This window comes from Cervus canadensis, chromosome 3 (genome assembly GCF_019320065.1).
Source record: "Cervus canadensis isolate Bull #8, Minnesota chromosome 3, ASM1932006v1, whole genome shotgun sequence".
Classification (NCBI taxonomy): domain Eukaryota; kingdom Metazoa; phylum Chordata; class Mammalia; order Artiodactyla; family Cervidae; genus Cervus; species Cervus canadensis.
In genome coordinates, this window is record NC_057388.1 from 93,866,763 (window position 1) to 93,886,999 (window position 20,237).

General features: G+C 36.1%; 1 protein-coding gene across 6 annotated transcripts in view; it reads right to left on the reverse strand.

The window, feature by feature from the left end:
- CNOT4 (CCR4-NOT transcription complex subunit 4) overlaps positions 1-20,237 on the reverse strand; it is a 149,649-nt gene that overhangs the window by 9,470 nt on the left and 119,942 nt on the right. For 2 of the 6 annotated variants that reach the window (XM_043463794.1, XM_043463793.1), the window contains exon 11: positions 4,334-16,680. The exons of the other annotated variants lie outside the window; for them this stretch is intronic. In XM_043463794.1, the coding sequence (XP_043319729.1) occupies positions 16,580-16,680 (101 nt within the window). In that variant the 3' untranslated portion in view covers positions 4,334-16,579. Of the gene's footprint in view, positions 1-4,333; positions 16,681-20,237 lie in introns of those variants that run through there. 6 annotated transcript variants of the gene reach the window in all.

A 20,237-nucleotide genomic window follows, 5' to 3' on the forward strand; every position in this document is an offset into this window, starting at 1 on the left:
CACAAAATTTCTCTTATCAGAACTTAAAAGAAAGCCTTTATGATACAGGCATGCTTTTCTCTAAAAGTCACAATAATCATTTCAATTTATTAACTAAAATGTGAATGAATTCTTTCCAACAGATACATAAAATCAGCTGTTTATTAAAAAAAAGTTATTCCATCTGAACAAAAAGAACTGATCCTCAGATTTTCTAGAATTATGCTCGTTATAAAAAGCAAAATAGACCATTACTGCACAGCACATTTGCTGGGGCACAAAATCTTAAGGGTTTAATAGATCTGAAAGTAGAGATTAAATGAAGCCAAACATTCTAAGAACTCAGAGCAGAAATGACACAAACAGGAAAAGAGAGGCCCTGAGGATCAGCTAAATACGATTTAGGCTTTCTGGGCTGTCTTTACTTCCTTCCTTTCTCCTTGTCTAGAATGCTTTCCTGATCTCTTCAATTAATTTTTACTCTTTCAAAAGTCCAAGTCTTCCCCACAGACAACCCTGGACGAGACTACCGTGGTCTGAACCGCACTCCGGCAGCCGCACGCTGCGCTCTGACACCCAGTACCCCCTGACGTGTACTCCCATCTTCTCGCACAACTCTACTGACAGGCCTGAGGGAGGCTGTCTCATACCTTCTTGAGCATACAGCTCAGCGTCTTAGAAACGTGATCTGCTTCAAGATACCTGCTGAGTCAAAGACCCAACTTGAGTGGAGCTGAAAAACCACTTTCCCCGAAAAGGCCTATTTACATAATATCTGTATAATGCAGCGATTCAACCTGTTCGACCAAAAGGGATGCAAATCCTTCTGAAAGGAGGAATCAGCTAAGTCTGGGGGCCCAAAAGGCCTCTCTGAAGAAGAGAGGCCACTAAAATATGCTTTCAATAGTGCTTGAGATGTTAAAACACAAATAAATATAACTTTTAAAATCCACTTTACCAAAATAAATAAGGAGTACTTTTAAAAAAGAGATATTCTAACATTATGTGCATAAGACAGTAAACAGGCCTATCCAGTTCAGTTCAGTTCAGTTGCTCAGTCGTGTCTGACTCTTTGTGACCCCATGAATCGCAGCACGCCAGGCCTTTCTGTCCATCACCAACTCCCAGAGTTTACTCAAACTCATGTCCATCGAGTCGCTGATGCCATCCAGCCATCTCATCCTCTGTCATCCCCTTCTCCTTCTGCCCCCAACCCCTCCCAGCATCAGGGTCTTTTCCAATGAGTCAACTCTTTGCATGAGGTGGCCAAAGTACTGGAGTTTCAGCTTCAGCATCAGTCCTTCCAATGAACACCCAGGACTGATCTCCTTTAGGTTGGACTGGTTGGATCTCCTTGCAGTCCGAGGGACTCTCAAGAGTCTTCTCCAACAGGCCTATTAGCTATATTCTATCCATTTTTCTACTCTAGACACTCTTCACTCACTATGCACTTTATGTACTTGATATCCTAGTACCAACAATCCAATGAGTTAAGTAGTAGCTTCATTTTATAAATGAGGAGACTAAGTTGACTCTGGAAAATGAAACTGCTGTCTAGCCCAGTGGATTGTTGGTACTAGGATATCAAGTACATAAAGTGCACAGTGAGTGAACAGTTCCAAAGTGCTGAAGTCAGCAATCATTTCCATTCTGATTCCAGACTGTGTGTTCTCACCACCAGGCACACTACCCAGTCCGTGTCTCGGCAGGACTCACAGGCCAAGAGGAGGGGAGGGCAGACATGTTTAAAAACCGATATGGCATGTGATAGTAAGTACTGTGATATGAACAAAGTCCTGTGGGGCACCAGGAAGAGAATGAACAACTGTGCCTTTCTGCATGCAGGATAAATGACGGCTGGAGAAGCTCAGGGGAAGAGAAGCTGACATGGGAAAGGGAAAGGCATTCCATACTGAACATAGAGCAGCAGAAGCAGCTGATCACAAAACACAGTACATGGTACAATATACATAGATGTGTTTTGCACAACATGTACTTCTCTCTTCTAGAATGTTCCTACAAGGATCTGTAAGTTTTGTTTTGGGGGAAGAATCAGATCTTTTAACGAGAGCTGGGAAGACATTTAGATGTTTGCTTTACGAAGGATCTGAAGAAGCAAAATCTATTTAAGGAAAAACAAACAAACAAACAGGAAAAAGTACCTATAGAAAGAAGTCTATATATAAAGCCTCATTTAGAATGAAGAAAAAGGTAACTGAGAAGTCAATGGAGGAGAAGACAATACATTCTTAGAAGCATTATTAGGTGGAACCTGAACCAGAATACACAAAACTAAACAATGGGGAGGGACAAAAATCCAGTGTAAGAAATTGACAAAATCTGAAGTTGGAAGCTTGAAAGCAAGGATTTAAGTGAGCATGAAACTAAGAACCATGAACAAAAGCCCTATGAAGACATCCAAGGATGACTGAGGGAGCTTACCACCCAGGAGAAGATATGTGGACCCATCAGAATATGATTTCACCCAATTATAAAACTGTGGGGACATGGAGAATGTCAACCACCCTGACATCTCTGAGATCTGAATCTGCCAGGAGAAAATAAACCTGATAAAATTTATCTCCTGACCCCCGCCCCCTCCTTTCCCAATGTGGAAACAGAGGGAAAATTTTCTTCTGGACCTCTGACCAACAAAGCACAGGTTGGCTATTGTGAATATAACAGAAGCCCTAAACACATGTGATATAACTTTAGGACTTTAAGAAGCAAGGCATGAGACTAACTGATGGAGTGCCTGGATGGCTGGCATCCTGGCTACTTTTGCAACCACCACCGTGAATTGCATTCACTTGTCAGTTTTTTCCTACTACACTGTGAGTTCCTTCAGAAAGGGCCTTGATTTGATCCTCTTTGTGTACAGTGAACAGTTTCTGAACCTCAAGAGGTATTTAATGTCTCCTAAATAAGGAGCCCTGAACATTTGCTTCCAGTTTTTTTTTTTTTTTGAGAAAACATCTTTCTAAAGGTTGTTTTTCTTTTTTTAAAAAAAAGGAAAGGTGGGTCAGCGTGGTCCCATGGTTATAGGAGGCAGTGATTTATAGACCATAGAAGATGCTAAAATATGAACATTCTGACTATGCAATAAATAATCTAATAAGGAAAATAAATTGGGGCAAAATCTAAAGAAACTAGTTCTTGTGCAGGGAGAGTCTCATGGGATAAGATGTGAAAAGCTGGATAGAGTTATGTAACCTACCTGTGGATAAGAGTATCATAATCCTTGAGGATTAAAATCAGAATCCATAATGATCTGAAGCTTGTGAAAAATGCTAAAGGCAAAAAAAACACAACAAACAACAACTAAGTTTGGAAGAGAAGAAAATTAGGAAAAGGCCATGGCTCAGCCTGTCATAATGTTAAGTCCTGAGGAAAGTCAGAGCTATGCAGTTCCATCTTCATTCTGCCTCCTTCCATCTTCTTGATAAAAGAGCATGATCCTCAAACCAGAAAGGACAGAGTAAGCAATGTGGAGAGAGAACTGTAAGTCACAAGAGATACAAAGACAGTGAAAGAATATCTACTCAGTTTCAGTAAGCTTAAAGTTTCTAGGTGCAACATGGATTCTACTCTAGGGTATTCATCCTCAGAGACGTCATCACAAAACCATTGTTAAAAGAATTACGAGGAAAGAAAGAAAAGGCGGCTCTGTAAGTTAAGTGCTTACCAAAGGGGTTCTGGGGAAAATTTTGAAACAGATTGGGAGATACCTGATTTCTTTAGAAGTGAACATGAGAGGTTTTGCAAGCACTGCTCTATTGTTTGCATTTGGGGTCATTTTTCATGAGAAATAATACACAACATTTTGGACTAAAACCTCAGCTCCTTTCCTAATGAAATATACAGGAAGTTTAACTTTGAGGTGAACAGCAGTCGTGAAGGCAGCTTCCACTGACAATTGTTTCCCACTGGAAATGTCCTGCTTCTAAATTCTGGGATCCATTTCCTTTCTTCTTCTGTTGCCTGCCCAAATTCAAAGACTTCACAGCTAAGACTTCACAACTCCATCTCTATCCCACCAAAACATCAATCCCATAAAACAAATGGAATAGAGTTGTCGATGAAAGCCAAAATGCATTTCCATAAAGAACCAACCATATCAGAGTAATTTATTCTTTGGACAGACTTTCTAGGATATGATATATCCTGATTTCAGCAGTTTCTGGAAGCTTTCTAATGGCAATCTTTTGGTATAAGATTCTAAAGTACAGCATGGATGATGGCAGTGTTTAGATGAACTGTCACAGAGCTTAAGACACTGTGTGTTAGTCTGAAAGTTGCTGAGATAGTGCTTGGCTTATCTTTGACTCCATGCTTCTTACTATACTTAACAAAACCCACACAGTTTATTTAAACATGCAAACAAAAAGCCAATTCTAGAGATGACAGAATCAATTATTAAAACTACAACTATTACTAAATCAAAATCCTTAAACTCTTCACTATTAATGTTACTAATAACATTTATCTCACTTTATAATCACATAGTCTCATACGATAAACTTGTTAAGATGGTAATATATAAACAAGGGTACACTCTAACTACACCAAATCCAAACACACAATTTAACATGGTTACATTCAGATTTTTAAAAATATATTTGGGAAGTACAGGATGGAAGAGATCTAACTAACCAGTCACATGTATGAAAAAAGGTTTAGTAGTTTTAGTTACACCATTTCATAACAATTGGGTTAATAGAATTTTTAAAAAATAACATTAAGCCCGCATAAATAGATGCGAAATGTCCAAATTAGCAACTGTATGACACTGAGCCAATCACAAATGATAACCACTCTGAGCCTCAGTTTCCTCTTTCACAAAATAGGGATAATATCTACTCCACAGGATATTTTTATAAAGACACTGTGTAAACTATAAAGGAATATACAAATATTAGTAATAAGAAAAGTGTTAATGAAAAAGTAGATTCTCTAATCACATCTGGATTATTAAAGTATAACCTCCATATTTCAAGCAAGCCATTCAGTTCCATGTCGAAATGTGGAGGAGAAATGGACTAAAGAGAACTAGAGACCATGTTAAATGTGAAAAGGTTAAAAGGACTCAGGATGTTTCATCCTCAGTCGAGAAGTTATTAGACAAGTGGATACTGCCTTCACATATTTGACAAGAAGCATAAATGGGAAAAAGATTTTGGTTTAGCCAAGAAAAAACATTCTTTAACAATCATAAGTTCCCTAAAGAGAGCGCCCTGCTTATGAAAGTACTAAGTTCCCCAAGTAGCTCTTCAGTACTTACATTAGAAAATAAGCTATTTATAAAGGTTTTCTGAATTGTGTGTATATGTTTGTGAGTATTACAAATGAGACACTGGAGGTAAGAAGGGTTATTGGTTAGGTGAAATTTTTTAAAGCTTGTGTGTATGGAGGAGGGAGCATGGTGGTCTTGGGAAAATAAGGAATAGTCACAAGCTGCATTTCCAGAGTTCAGAAGTAGAGAAGGACTGATTATGGAGTGATGAGGTGAATCCTAACACTGAACTGATGATCACAGTTCAACCAAGAGATAAGATAACTTATTTGTAAGCAAATCTGATTAATGTCTCCACAAGTCCAGATTTAACACAAAGCATATCCAGATCCAGGCTTTGCATACCTCCAGAAATAATCAGATACAAAATCACCCTCTCAACCACAAGTTTTCATTCAGCAAACGTTTATTGGCTATGTCTGGGGCTTGATGCTATAACATTCTGCAGCAGCGTCCTACATTTCACGCTGTTCTGCTTATTTTCTATTTCTTGAGCAGATCACTGGAGTTTGGTTATTCTGAAGAAAGCAGTGATAGCTTTCGATTGTTTAGTACCAATAAAATATTTTTTAAGGGAGTGTAAGTTCCCTTCAGGCTTGCATTCAGACCAAAGTATCTTGCCACACATGCAGCAAATCCTCACAGGGTTGTATGTCCATTGAAATTTCTAAGACTTTTATGTTCATAATCTTCCAAACTTAAAGATTTCTAAATTTTCTAAAAGTTACTAGAAACACTAAAGTCAGTTTTTACTTCATTTGATTATTACACAGCTCACTTTTGTTTTCACACTGAAGATCAGCCAGTCTCATCTTTTTCTGAAGGATGGCTCCTATCTTAAGGGTTTATATCAAAGACACAAAAATACCCTCAAAGGACGACTAAAAATTATCCATGCTCTGAAATGTGATTTTCCATGCTCTGAAATATAACCTAACTATGAGCTTTATTTTTAGAAAGTTATCTTTTTAGGCATTAAAATAAGAAACTGCTTCTTAATTTTAGAAAAACGATTGTTTTAGGAAATGAAGTAAAGTCCTCATTATTATACTAAAACTAAATGAAATAGATAATGGATATGGTCATAGTAATAAACACTTCCAACCAAACAGATCAAGCATACATCTTTCTTCTTCACTGTACTATTTTCACAAACCAGAGGTATTTGTTAAAATTTGAGGTTGTTTTATAAATAAACATTTGATTTTTCAAAATAAGAATATAAATTGAAATTTACTTTTTTATTTTCACATACATATGTGAAATTTATGATCTTAAAAAAAAAGACTAGTCTGCTTTTTCTTCCTTACTATTTATACTGTTGAAAATACAGACATTTTCTTGCTTTCAATTTTTCAAATAATGCCTCAATTTAAAGAGATTTCATCCTAATAAGACTGTATTCTTTTCAGACCTATAAAAGATAATACTCCTTTGGAGGATAGCATTTCAAAAGGCCTACCTACTGATGAATTTAAACAGCTATATGCCTACCATCAGGTTCACTAAGTGGCCTTAGTTTAAAAATTATTTTAAAAATATATTTAAGTGTTCATCCTTGGCTATGATTTATTGTAGTTCAACTGGCAAAGAATGCCAGAGATAGTCTTGACAGACCAATTCTCAATCAGCATTGAACAAAGGAAAGCAGGAAGGAAAGAAAGATCAGATGAAAACAGTCTTAAAATATAATATAAATTATATATTTAGTCTTAAATATAAATTAGAAACAACAATTCCTATTTCTCCATCTCCTGGAGCTGTATACGGAACTAGAATTTTTAGTGGAAAAAAATTAGTTTTATTAAAAATCACATATGATTTGTGAAACATTGAATTTCAGTAGTATTGTCCAGAAAGTATTTTTAAAGAGCTAGAATTACTTAGAAGTAAAAGCAAGTGAATAACGGCAATCTAGCAAAGTCAAAAGTCTACCCATCAGACATTTGTTACTCAATCTACTCCCAACCCAGACTGTACTTTCGGCTTAAATGTGCTGTTTTGTTTTTAAGAGAGAACAAAAAGACTGACTGAGAAGGAAACTTGGAGGTAAATGACCATAGAGGCACTGAGCGAACACTCAGGGAGCTGATAGAGCCCGTTCCTCTCCTCTGAAAAGGGAAAACTCAGGCCTGTCGAGGGTCCTGCAGGGGTACCGCACAGGAAGTGCACCTTAAGATCTAGTCAAGACCTCCCCCTCTAAATGTGGGCAGTTACATGCAGAAAGAAAGAAGCAACTTCTTCTTTGCCCAAAGGAAGAAAAAAAACTGGACAGAGAGGTGAGCACAAGCTACCAGAGTAAGACTCACAGCGGGCAAAACTAAAACCAGAAAGCATGTTATAAAACAAAAGTTGCAGGGGTGTGTGTATTTATTTGGAAATTATGAAAGATCTCTGCTTAGTTCAGTAATAGGCTTCATTACAATCACCTGCCATTTAAAATAAACGTGAGGTTTTGCAGCACTGACTCAAGAAATGTCATTCCTACCTGGGACTAGGGCTGGGGAAGACTATGGCTAGGTTAATTAGTGATTAACAGTTTAGATGTAAAAACAAAAACCCCAAAAACCCATACCTGGTAGCAAATCACACCCTAAGTAAGGGATGAGGGAATAGGGCTATCAGTAATTCATAATCACAAATTTTAATAAAAACTTGTATTTTAATAGAGACAACGTAAGTGAAATAACACTCAGCTTAAGGTCAGTAAGAAATCTTCCTACTTTGTTGATGAAGTCATAACCCAGGGCCTCCTTTTCCTTTAGGTGAATACTCAATTTATAGACATAATAAAGAAAAAAAAAGAATGGCTTCAGTGTCAGTTTTCTTGCCAATGCCAACACATAAAATGACAATGTTTAAAAACATCCCAGCAATATTCCAGATCACTATGTTCTGCTCCATAGACACATTATTTCCATACACAAAACTGATGACAACAGAGTAGAAATGCTAGCACAGTCTTTGGGAGGAGATCTCACCATATTAGGAAACAGCGCTAGGCTATAAAAGTTGATTGCAGTCAGCATCCCTGCATTTCTTCTTGGAGACGATGATGGTATTATCAACTTTAAATCCTTGTGGAGCTTCCCCTCTTTTTCATTATGCTGAAAACAACAACCTCCTTGATTGGAAAAAAATCAGCAGATGTGCTATCATTTTACATGGTGTAGCATACAGTAGCTCTTCAGAGATGAATCTGAGATCACCCCTTTGGTGTGGGTGCAGTACATCTTGGTGCCGTTACTGTAAGAATTTTTTTCACTCTGTAGTATTAGAGATATCAGCAGTCTAGTAGTCATGCAGGTCCATGCTTAAATGTTCTTTGGCACTGCAGAAAAATCCTGGGTAAAATCAACTCCACCTCTGTTTTACTCTTTACTTTGGTTCTGACATCTGTATTTAAGTCACATTAAGAGTACCTGTGAAGTTTCAATCTCCCCCCACTAAAGTTACTTCAAGGTCACTAGGCGACATTTAACACAAAGCTGTTTTAATAACAGTTGCCAACAGATGGACAATCTGAATGCTTTAAATTCATTATTTGCACGGATATTCACAGTTGAAAGCCCTTGACTTGTGAGAACTACTATAATAAACTGTAAGACACAATGAAGTTTAGAGAAGAGATATGTTCTGAATCTTCAAGTTTTCTTCCTGAGTTACATATACTCACATTAAGAGTACCTGTGAAGTTTCAATCTCCCCGCACTAAAGTTACTCCGAGATCACTAGGCCACATTTAACAAAGCTGTTTTAGCAACTTATAGGATCTGTAATTACAGTTGCCAACAGATGGACAATCTGAACATCTTAAATTAATTATTTGCATTGATATTCACAGTTGAAAGCCCTTGACTTCTGAAAACTACTATAGTAAACTACAGGACACAGTGAAGTTTAAAGAAGAGATATGTTCTGAATCTTGATGTTTTCTTCTCCTTGAATTATATATACGAAAGCATATTTATTGGTGAAGGCTAACAAAACTTCAAACTGTTGTTAGAATGTGATTGTGGGCAAACAACAATCCTTCTGAGCCTTAAATATTAATATCATTATTATTATTTGGTCTTCAAAAGAAGGATCATTAAAGGCTATGCTATATGTTTCATAGCTCTGAAGTTTTAGGACTATATAATAAAACTTCTTCTTCTCTTTATCCTTTCCTTAGGTTTTCCTAAAGAGTATGATATGGGACAGATATGTTCAGTAGTGCAAGTGAAAACTGATGAGAAAAAGCTAAGAAAATATTTGTTCGGATAAAGCATAACCAGGGGTGAAGTGGGCACCTATACCATAACCTTGCTCCATATGAACAGGACTTTAATTCCCATTAAGAAAAAAAAAAAAAACTTTAGAGAAGGACAGAATACGAATACAGCTCTTATCCTAAACACAAGAATTAATGAGAACACAGCAGGAATAAATACATGAAAAGTCACAGGGAGATGGCCTGAGGCTTTTTCCTCTGCCATATTCACCAAGTAGAGAATTTAAATGAAAATTAATATATATAAATCAATGTACATGCACACATACCCACTCAATCTCACCCTCAGACACAGAGCGAGGCTTATATAAAGCAAGGCTTCCTTGCTAAGGAAGCCGTTTTTTCTGTAATGTACTAGTCAAATGTCATGAAGACAGAAAAGACTATTATTACCGCTTAAGAACTACTCAGACAGTTACTTTAAACATTTTTACCTGAGTCTAGATGCAGCTATTACCACACAGCCCCAACAAGGACGGGCCAAATTTCTCACAGCCAGAGTGGGTTATTTATTCAACTTTAAGATAATTAAAGAACAGTCCTACTAGGCCATCAAATTGTACACTTTAAAGTAGTTAATTGTATGTTATGTGAATTTCAACTTAAAAAAAAAAAGGTACTCAGTTCTTTAAAGGCTTTATAAATTATATGGAAGGGAAAAAAAGCTTTGAGGCTGTTGCTTATAACACAGCACCATAGTGGGTCTTAGGACCAAGCAGGAGCTGCAACAACAAACTGTTCAAAGCACAGTATGTTCTTAGGGGTTGGGTTGGAGCTTCCCTTTCAAGTAGCTCCAAGCTACTTGAAAATAATCATAAAATGTGAAGCTGGCTAAGAACAAAGTGAAGTCAACAGCTGCTTATGAAGTCTGGTGTGAAGGAACCTGAAGAAAATGGATTGGTTCTCAAGTACAATAATTTCCATCTGGTTCATGGAATTTCTAGGTACTTCAGTCTAATTCTCAAGCAGCTTATAACTGCATAGGCCTGCCTTCAATTCTAGGCATCAATAGGTGTAAACCAGATTTTTATCTAACTCAAACTTAGGGTAGACTCTCCAAAGCTCCAAGCTACCAGACTCGTCACATGCACCTACTTCCTCTGTCTAAACCTTTCACATCATAAGTAACACACTCACCGGGGTTACCTACGCTGTCCAATCTCATCTCTGGCTTTCCCCAGGCCTTCCCTTGAACTATGTGTTCACATCCTCCTACTGTGCTTTGAGGAAGCAATGTTCACTCCACTGTGGGATGTTTTCCTCTGGATCACCTTCAACTTACAGGAAACATGACTCAGGATTCCCCAGGTAATACCATGCTTTCTACAACTCTCTCTCACACAGTCTGACTTCTTACTCTTGACAAAAGAACTAGAGGGGAAAGCTGGGTGAGCAAAGACCACAGGGGTAACGAAAGCTTGCCTTCTTTCCAACCTCCAGCCCTAATGTAAGACATCCATCTACAATCCTTTTTCTGGTTCTCACTTGTCAGGTAGTGCTGAGTGGTCATCACGCTGACTAGTCTCCTCATCTGTCCTTCTCTTAACAATACTATACTGGTTCTTTGTCCTCATCAACATATAAAATCAATGAACTCTGGATCACAAGATTATATCATTAGTTTTGCCTTCTTAAACATCTTTGCGTTCTTTTTTTCTTCACCCTCTAACCAAAATCTCATACATGCTTTGTCCACTCCTGTTGAATCATCACAACATACAAAACTATACATATCTGACTCTTTTAAATTTGATCCTTATCTTGACTCAACAATTCTTAAATTTCTTTCTGATGAACTTCTAGGCTTATTCTCACAGACTTATTTCTTTCTCTCCCGCTTTTTTTTTTTTTTAAAAAAACAGGTTCCCAACTCCAGTCTTTCATCCTCATTTTCTCACATGATATGCATCCAAGAATTACTCATATGAGCACCTTCATCTAATCTCATTTTCTCTAATCTCACGTTCTTTTGCCTAGATTTTCAGATTGTTTTTTACAAACAACAAAGGAAGATATAGCCCATCTCAATTAAGTTAAGCCCATAACCTAACCTCATCTTGGGTGTATCTCTTCCTAACACCTACAGAAATCTTTTACCCCACTGGTTAGCCTATTTTCTCTTCCATACTATCTATGCTATTCTCTCACTTAACTCTGTAAATTCTGCATTAAATATTCAGCTCCCTTATCTTAAAGCAGGGCTTCCCTCATAGTTCAGTTGGTAAAGAATCTGCCTGCAATGCAGGAGACCCGGGTTCGATTCCTGGGTCGGGAAGATCCCCTGGAGAAGGAAATGGCAACCCACTCCAGTATTCCTGCCTGGAGAATCCCATGGACAGAGGAGCCTGGCAGGCTACAGTCCATGGGGTCACAAGAGTCGGACATGACTTAACAGCTAAAGAGAGAGAGAGAAGGATCTTAAAGCAATGCCTTCTAAGATACACAACCTGTCTAGTCAGCATCTTGCTTTTCTCTTCCCCTTTGTTGCCAAATGTCTTTAGTCAATGACTGCTGCATCTACATCCTTGACATTTCCTCATGAATCCTAGAAATCTGCCCTTCCATCTGTATCTTTTTATGAAAGAAGCATTTCTAAAGGTCACTAGAGACATGGCCAAAACCAAAGGCCTTTCCCTGAATCTCATTCTGACTTGTAATTCACAATTTCTTCTGCAATTCTACTAGTATTACTATTCGTGTCCAGGCCATCTTGTTTTCACTGGTCAGCAATGATATATAGGAACTACTTTCTAACTAGTACTAATTTCCAGCAAATGTATTAATCTTAAAACGCTGCAATCAAGTTACATCTTTGCCAAAGAACATGTAGTTCTCTACCACTGACCACATCTACATCAAGACTAAATTCTTCTTCCTAGTTATCAAGGCTTTTGCACACTTACCTCACCTTCCTACATGACCTGTAATACCTCAGACAAGTCCATCTCCTTACCATCTTCTCCTTACCCTCCAAAGACCATGCTAATCTCCATCCCTAATTCTTCATTCAATCTGTTCCCTTTACTGTATTTTCCAATTCCATCATTTAATTTCAAGCCATCCTTCAAAAGCAAAACGTGAGACATTTCCTATGAAGGTTTTTTCCAAATCTGCCCTGAATAACTTCTTTCTCTAAATCCTATTTTTACTTCTGCATCAGCAAAGTGTCTAACTGGCTCACTCAGCATTTCATGTGTGACTATTCAGCACAAGGAGACAACACAGTACATATTCAGACAAAAAGACTGAGAGGAGAAAGACGCAGCACTAGCGGCAGAAGAACTAGCTTGAAACCAGATAAATGACTTAGTTATATTTTATAGAAAAAGACATTATATATCGTTATTTTCCAGTATCACCTCTTTAAAAGAAAAAAAATTTTTTTAAGTTATTGTGCTCTCAACTGTATGATATGCATCTCTTAAGCAGATATGGGAAAGCTTCATCATCAAATAAACGAAAGAATCCAAAACCTTACAACTCAATATAGGATAAAATGTCCTCTCATTTTTATACATGCACATGTAACTTGGTGGTCTTCATTTTGTGAGTTTCAATAAACCCGCAATTCGTTCCTTGCTCTTGACTCTGTGATGTAATGCCTCTGTATGAGGAGCTCCCTATGTACCTGGATCACAGCAGAAGAGAGCTCTGTCAGTCTTGCAGGTGCTTGGAATACTGTACAATAGGAGCCATGTCAGTAAAACGTGCACACAATGCAATGAAGCTTTCTTTAAAAGAATATATATATATATATATATGAATCTATACTTAACTACCACAACACTAAAGAATAAGACATGAGTATATGCCCACGACTGAGCAATACTTTAATCAGAATAATGAATGTATGTCTCCCCTGTTAAAATTTTTTTCACTCTAAATTATCACATATTTCAAAATGTCAAGTATCAGTATTCAATATCCTTCGTTGCCCTGTCAAAGCAATGAATAATGAAATGAGTGGACTAGTATGGCTGTTCTTGTAATTAAAATATATCAAGAGGTGACCCTATAGAAATAACTGAAATAAAATTGTCACAAGACTGTTATCCTTGATAATATATAATAGGATCTATACTTTATTTAACTGGTATCCCTCAAGATCTAGCTCGAGCCACTACACAGAACAGGCACTCAAACATTTAATCAATGCTCTGTTGAAGTAAGAGGAGAGTATACAAAAGTGCCGCCTGTAAAAACAAATGCAACAGTAGAATGAAAAGGAAAGTATTATTAATCAGAAAGTATTTCCTAATGGAATCTTTAAGAAAATAAAAAGAGGCACTTGACATTCATCATATGATCAAAATTATTCAGTCAAGGTCTATATCCTACTGTGGCACTAAGAAGTGATGCTCTAAATGTCTTTTTAACATTTTCCCCCACTTAGGCTGGGGGAAGAGGTCGGTCACCAGACACTTTGACAAGTCTAGTAAATACGAATATTCTCCCCAGAAAAAAAATGAACATCTATACACACATACAACTCATAAGCACGTCCAAGGAGTTTTATATTCCAGGTTAAACATTTCTGATTTAAGGAAAAGACTAGTCACTTTTGAAAAGTTAAGGATAGACAAGCATATAAAGTTTCCCTTGTGCATGACATATCAGTCATGCAAGGAATTTATCAAAAACTAATCTGAAGTTTTTAGAACTTCTCATTCTTTACCATCACTTGGCTTCATCACTTTACTTGCTATGTGAAGCAGTACTTTCTTGTACATGTTGTGTAATTTCTTCTGAGTTTTAGTATAATTAATATTGACTGATTTTAGGACTTCGCTTAAAAAAACCGTAACATACATAAAAGTAAGCAAAATAGTGAAGCTTAATTTTTTAGGCTTACAAAGTCTCAGATTTACAAAGTTAGTTAAATGATCATCTTTCATCCACATGAAAATATCTAAGTTGAAGCCTAATTACCCAAGAAAGCATTTTTCTGTTTACAGTGTGTATGTATAAGGTGGCATAGGAGGGGAAGCAGGCAGGAAGACAGTTCTGGGCTCTAGCAAATCAGATAAATTCTGACAGTTTTGTGGCAATGGCCAGGAATGAGAAAGGAGAGAAAGCTACCACAGGAGAAAGCCTTGTTTAACAGGTGTATTTCTCAACACAGAGAAGAACGTAAATGAGAGCTAACCACCTCTTATGTTTTCATAAGAAGAGTCAAGCAATGAAAGGCTTGCTCTGAAGGCTGGAGAAAACTATGCACTAAGTAAGCCCTAGCAGGGAACCCGAGTTTGTCCACAAGGCCAAGGAGCCTCAGCACCACAGGAGGCATTAAGTGGATGTCTTGGCCTCTTATAGCGAAAATGAAACCACAGTCAACACATACTAAAAGGCTTCATACTCAACACATACTAAAAGGCTTCTAACGAATTTACAGTATTTGTATTTGCTAAGTTTCTTATAATGCTGTCCTAAAGTCATTCCTAAATCAAAAGCTGAGGCTGTCATTTATGCAGAAATTTTACAAGAATAATTTAAATGGCTAGAGAGTTGTTTCTATACTCTCAGCTAACCAAATTGAAGAATATCTAAGAATGGATTTTAGTTTACCTCCTATACTTAAGGACAAAGCCATTTAATTTGTGTATTTTATTTAATGGAAGGTTATTAGACTTTACATAGAGAGGTAACCCTGAACACTCCAACTCCAACATGATATTATTATCAGTTCCCAGTAAGGTGTTTCATTATTATTATCATCACCATCATCATTATTATTTTAAATCTTTAGGCTTCCTTTTTTGGTATTCATGCTACTCTTTTAATATTTTTTTAAATTAAGGCATATCTTTTATATCACAATTGTCCTTTGAAAATCCCAAGAGGAGATCTGACTTTCCCTTTTCTTCCCAGATGCTTAATTTAGGCAGCAACAGACATGTTTTCTGAACCAGCTTTGTCTAATGCTGAGTATTGAACTCAGCTTATTTTCTTTCATTATCAGCTTTAAAACTATTTCAAGAAATTGTTTATTATCCAAAAAATCACTTCACATTATATCCTAATAAAGTACACCACTATTCTCTGTGATTAAAATTACCTATGACAACTTACGTGGCCTAATTTTAGAGGATCCCCAATCTCTTCTCTTCCACCTTAGTCTCATTCTGGTCAGGAACTTGTAATATAGTTTTATTATCACATTTCAATTGTGAAACAATGAAATTTCCAAACAAATATCTCACAGAACTACCATTTTTTCAATAAAAGTTTTACACTACTATGGTTGCTTCTCACATACAATATTTACCCCATATTCAAGTTTCTGATAAATCAACTGTAAGTTGAAATTCTGTTTCTGAGGCATTTCCTGGTATACTAGGCAGTGCATTAGGAAAGAGATTATATTGCATTTAGTCTATAATAATTATCTTTTAAGCGTCTCTATATAATTAACAACCATTCAAAAAGAAAGTGCAAATGTGCAAATGAGAAAGAACAAAAACAGTTTCTAAACAGGTAATGCATAATATAGGACATAAATCCATACAACTACAAACAATTACTGATAACATCCTTCTGGGCATTAAATGACACCACCAATTTTGTTTTATATGTATTCTTTCTTCTCAAGTATTCAAAGAATGCAATAGACATTATCTTCTTAATTTCCAAATTTCTCATGAATATATTAGGATATTACCATTTTTTCACAAGCCAGAAAACAAGGAACTACCATTATCTTTGAATATTTTCAATAACAGAGCCAAAGTAACAATTCTAGCTAATCTCATCTGGGATCTTAATTAGTACTACAAGTTTATTTGTGTGAGTTAAAAAATAGTATCACTCATGAGAAACAATGCCAAAATTATTATGCTAATAAATTGTGTTAAAGGCCTAATGAAGAAATACTTTAGCAGCTCTATGAGGTAACACACTAGTTGTAGGCATGAGGAACGTTTATGTTGGCTCTTTTGGGTGTATACATTAAATGCAAAATCAGAAAGGAATCATGCAAAAATCCGGTTGCCCATGCAAGCACCCCAGAGTCTAATCCTCTCCTCTCAGTTCTGTTGTCAGGCCACAGTAGTGTGGAGACTTGTAGGCCGCTGTCCTTGTTGTAATGAATGGGAAGAGGCTGACAGTGGCATGGTCGAAACCTTCACCTCTTCTTCCCCTGTGGAAAAGTCAGTCATGGTCTAGTTATGGGTGACTAGATTTGTTAACAGTCCCTTTAAAAATGATTTCAATATTTGGAATACTGATACATATATAAAATACATGCTTAATGGCTGTAATGCGAGTGTGAAACAAGACATGAATTTTAAAATATAAACTTATCAAGTACCTAGAAAGCAGTTACACTCTGATCACACCCTTAAATTTAATACTACGTCAGATTTAAGAACAAATAGATTCAGAATTATAAATATACAAAAAGGAAAAAAAGAGACCAGGAAAGCCATTCTTTTCCAAGCCAATTGGACCTTTTATATAGACACTCCTAATAGTAAGTAGTATTTTGTGGGGGAAAAAAAAAATTAAAACTAAATTCACCGAAGTGAAAATGTGAGTTTTGTAAAGGGCAAAATGGCAAATCCATGTTTTAAAACCAGTCATTATGTTTAGAAAAAAGAAATTAAAAGATATAAATATTAGCTTAGCAAATTACCGTATAGCATCTGAAAATTCAATGTGCACTTTTGAAATAATGAGAAAATAGTAAAATACTAACAATACAATGATCCAATTGACTGAAAGTAAGATGACTACTTCTAGGTCAGAGAACTATACATGAAATGAGATCAGTTCTCCCAACTATAATTGATAATGACTACAAGTGACTTGTTTCACAAATGACTCAAAATTCAATCAAGTCACTGTTAAAACAGTGAATTCAGAAACAAAGAATTTTCTTTAAATGCCCTCTTAAGTAAATTTGAATAAACAAAAACATGAACAAAAATCTAATCTTGAACAGTTTTAAATATTTTTCTAGGTATATTTTGAAACAACAGTGCTCACAGACTTAGATTATTATTTGTTTCCCAAATAATTTTTAGCTCTATAGAATAAAAACATCCTGGCAGAAAGTTCTTTGAAAAACAAATCTGCGAAGTTACACTTGGAAAGATAGTTTAAGTGATACCATGAAGAAAAAGACTTGAGTCTTTAGAACCGGTTATTTCATAGTTTTTCAGTAAATAGGCAAATATTCTATAAATCCCAAATATATAGCAAGAAAGCTGTGTAAAAGAAATTTTAGAGTTCTTGGTGAGGACATGGTACTCATAAGAACTAAGCAAGAGATTAATTTTCATCAAGTCAATGAAATGCATTCTATTTTGTAACTGCAAGTTATATTCCTGAGCTGGGCTAATTGTCTCATGAATAGATAAAAAAGGGACCTCTCAAGAGTGTGAGAGCAAAAATCAATTACTATGGGAAGAAAGCCAAGTTAAAGTAAATGCCAGTAATCTTCATTTATGATAGAGAACATCAATACTGTAGTGAAAAATATTTCACTTACTGAATCTGAGCCCTGGGTTCCTATCTTAAATCTACTACTAACTGAATGTGTGACTCCTAACAAATTATTTAACCTTTTCAGAACATAGCTTTGCCATTCCTAAAATGAAGGAGTTGAACAGGCAGGTCATTTTTTGGAACAGGAAAAGTTACTTTTTAAAACAAAAGCACACAGTTCCAATAACAAGGAAGGTCTGAATGGACTTCCCTATTACTGGTTACTAATCCAAGTTTTCCCTCAAGAATATTTATTCCAAAAACCCTTCTCAATTTAGAAAACTGGATATGCAGCCAAGAAAATGCTGCTAAAAAGATTTCACTTAAGGAAATAACAAATTTTCAACATTTAAAAAATGTTTTCAATTAGGCAGAGGAAATGGAAACCATGTTTATGTCAAACCTAGGGCAACTGTCCTTCCCATGATAGATTTCAGATATATCAATTTTTAATAATTAACTGAAACAAACCAAAACTTAAAATTTAAATACAAATGTATAATAAATACAGACATTTGTAAGATACAAAGGTGACTACTTACTCCTAACTAAAAGTCAGGAACCCCATCTTGCTCTACATATCTAAAGAACAAATACATATGATTTTTCCAGTACTGAATACTGTCTAAGCATATCTTAAGACCTCGCTGAAACCTATGTACTCTCCTTTATGAAGCTCTTAACAGTTACCCTATGTAAGAAACCATGATATTCACTGCAGAAAATAGAGTTAAACCTTTTTCAACAGTTCAACTCAAGTACAGCTGAGTTATAACTAGGGGTGGGAGGCAGACATTGCCTACATATTAAATTGCTTCAAAAAATGCACAGTTAAGATGTACACAGTTTTCCAGAATTTCAGGTTGTCATTTCTAATTGTTACGGCAAAACCTCAATCATTTGGCTACAATTATAAAACTATCCTGTTTTGAGGCTTCACACATTCAGCATCCTGAGGTATTTGCCAAATATATATAGGCCATGGAAGGGTTCTGTATAACTCTTGATATCAATTTTAAATATTTCAGTGCATTAACACTAAAATTTCTTTAGCCATGGGGACCTTAAGAGTTCTCTAAAAATAAGCTTAATTGTAAGTCACCACTTAAATACCAAGCTAGTATGCACAGTCAAGAAACTGAAATAACAAACTCCCACATCCCAGAAAACAGAAAAGTGATTCAGAATCTATAGTCGGTGACTTCATTCTTAGAATTTCTGGGAAAAAAAAAAAAAAAAAAGATTTTATGCTCTATGGTTGAGTATATGCTAAAAGAAAAGAAAAACCCAGGAGGACAGGATGATGATTTAATGCCACATTCTTCTTCATAAAGTATCTACTCTAGATGAAGATTTCAAATGACTAACATGAGGACAACTACCCTCAAAAATCAGTGATTACTCATCACTCCTGTGGCATTTCTGGAATATCTACCAGCTTAAAAAATATTTGGTTTAAACCTGCTCTTTTTACACTAATGGACAATATGATAACTATGAAATCAGAAGAACAGATAATTTTTGAGGATGGTCACATAATAAGTCAAATGAAAGTCACGATGAAGACAGCTAAGAACTAGAGTTCCACAAAGACATCCTCCTTCCTATCATATCAAGCCCACGCTGTTCTGCCTCCCTGACGGAGCTCCCCATCCTCTCCTCCACTCTAGAGAACACATGAAGCACCTCCTGGTACAGAAGGTAGTTCTATTGTTTCTTAATGTAATGACACTCTAAATTTTGCCTCTATGCCTTTATTTGGGAGTTTCTACCAACACAAAAGGTCTTGCCCTTTCCCTCTTGCTAACCCAAATCCAGGATACAGATCAATTCCTACTTCCTCAATGATGCTTCCCCAACAATTTATAGGCTCCACTGATGTGTCTTGCATTCCAGTATCAAATAGTTGCCACCTTCATACACAGCCTTATTTTATCTTGTCAACTACACTATACAGTATCTGGAAATAATATCTGCATTTTAAAGTTTTTCTGCATTATCCACATGGACTAGTTCATTCTTGGGCAGATACCCAAATATTCATAGTAATTGGTCTAATATTCTATTGTTAAATGTTTAGAATATTTAGGGGAAATTAAATTTTTGGTGTTATGTTATGAGATACACTACTAGTAATTTAAATTCCACACTTCTAAATGATTGAAACAAAGGAAAACAAAACAAACTTACATTCTAATATACTGTCTT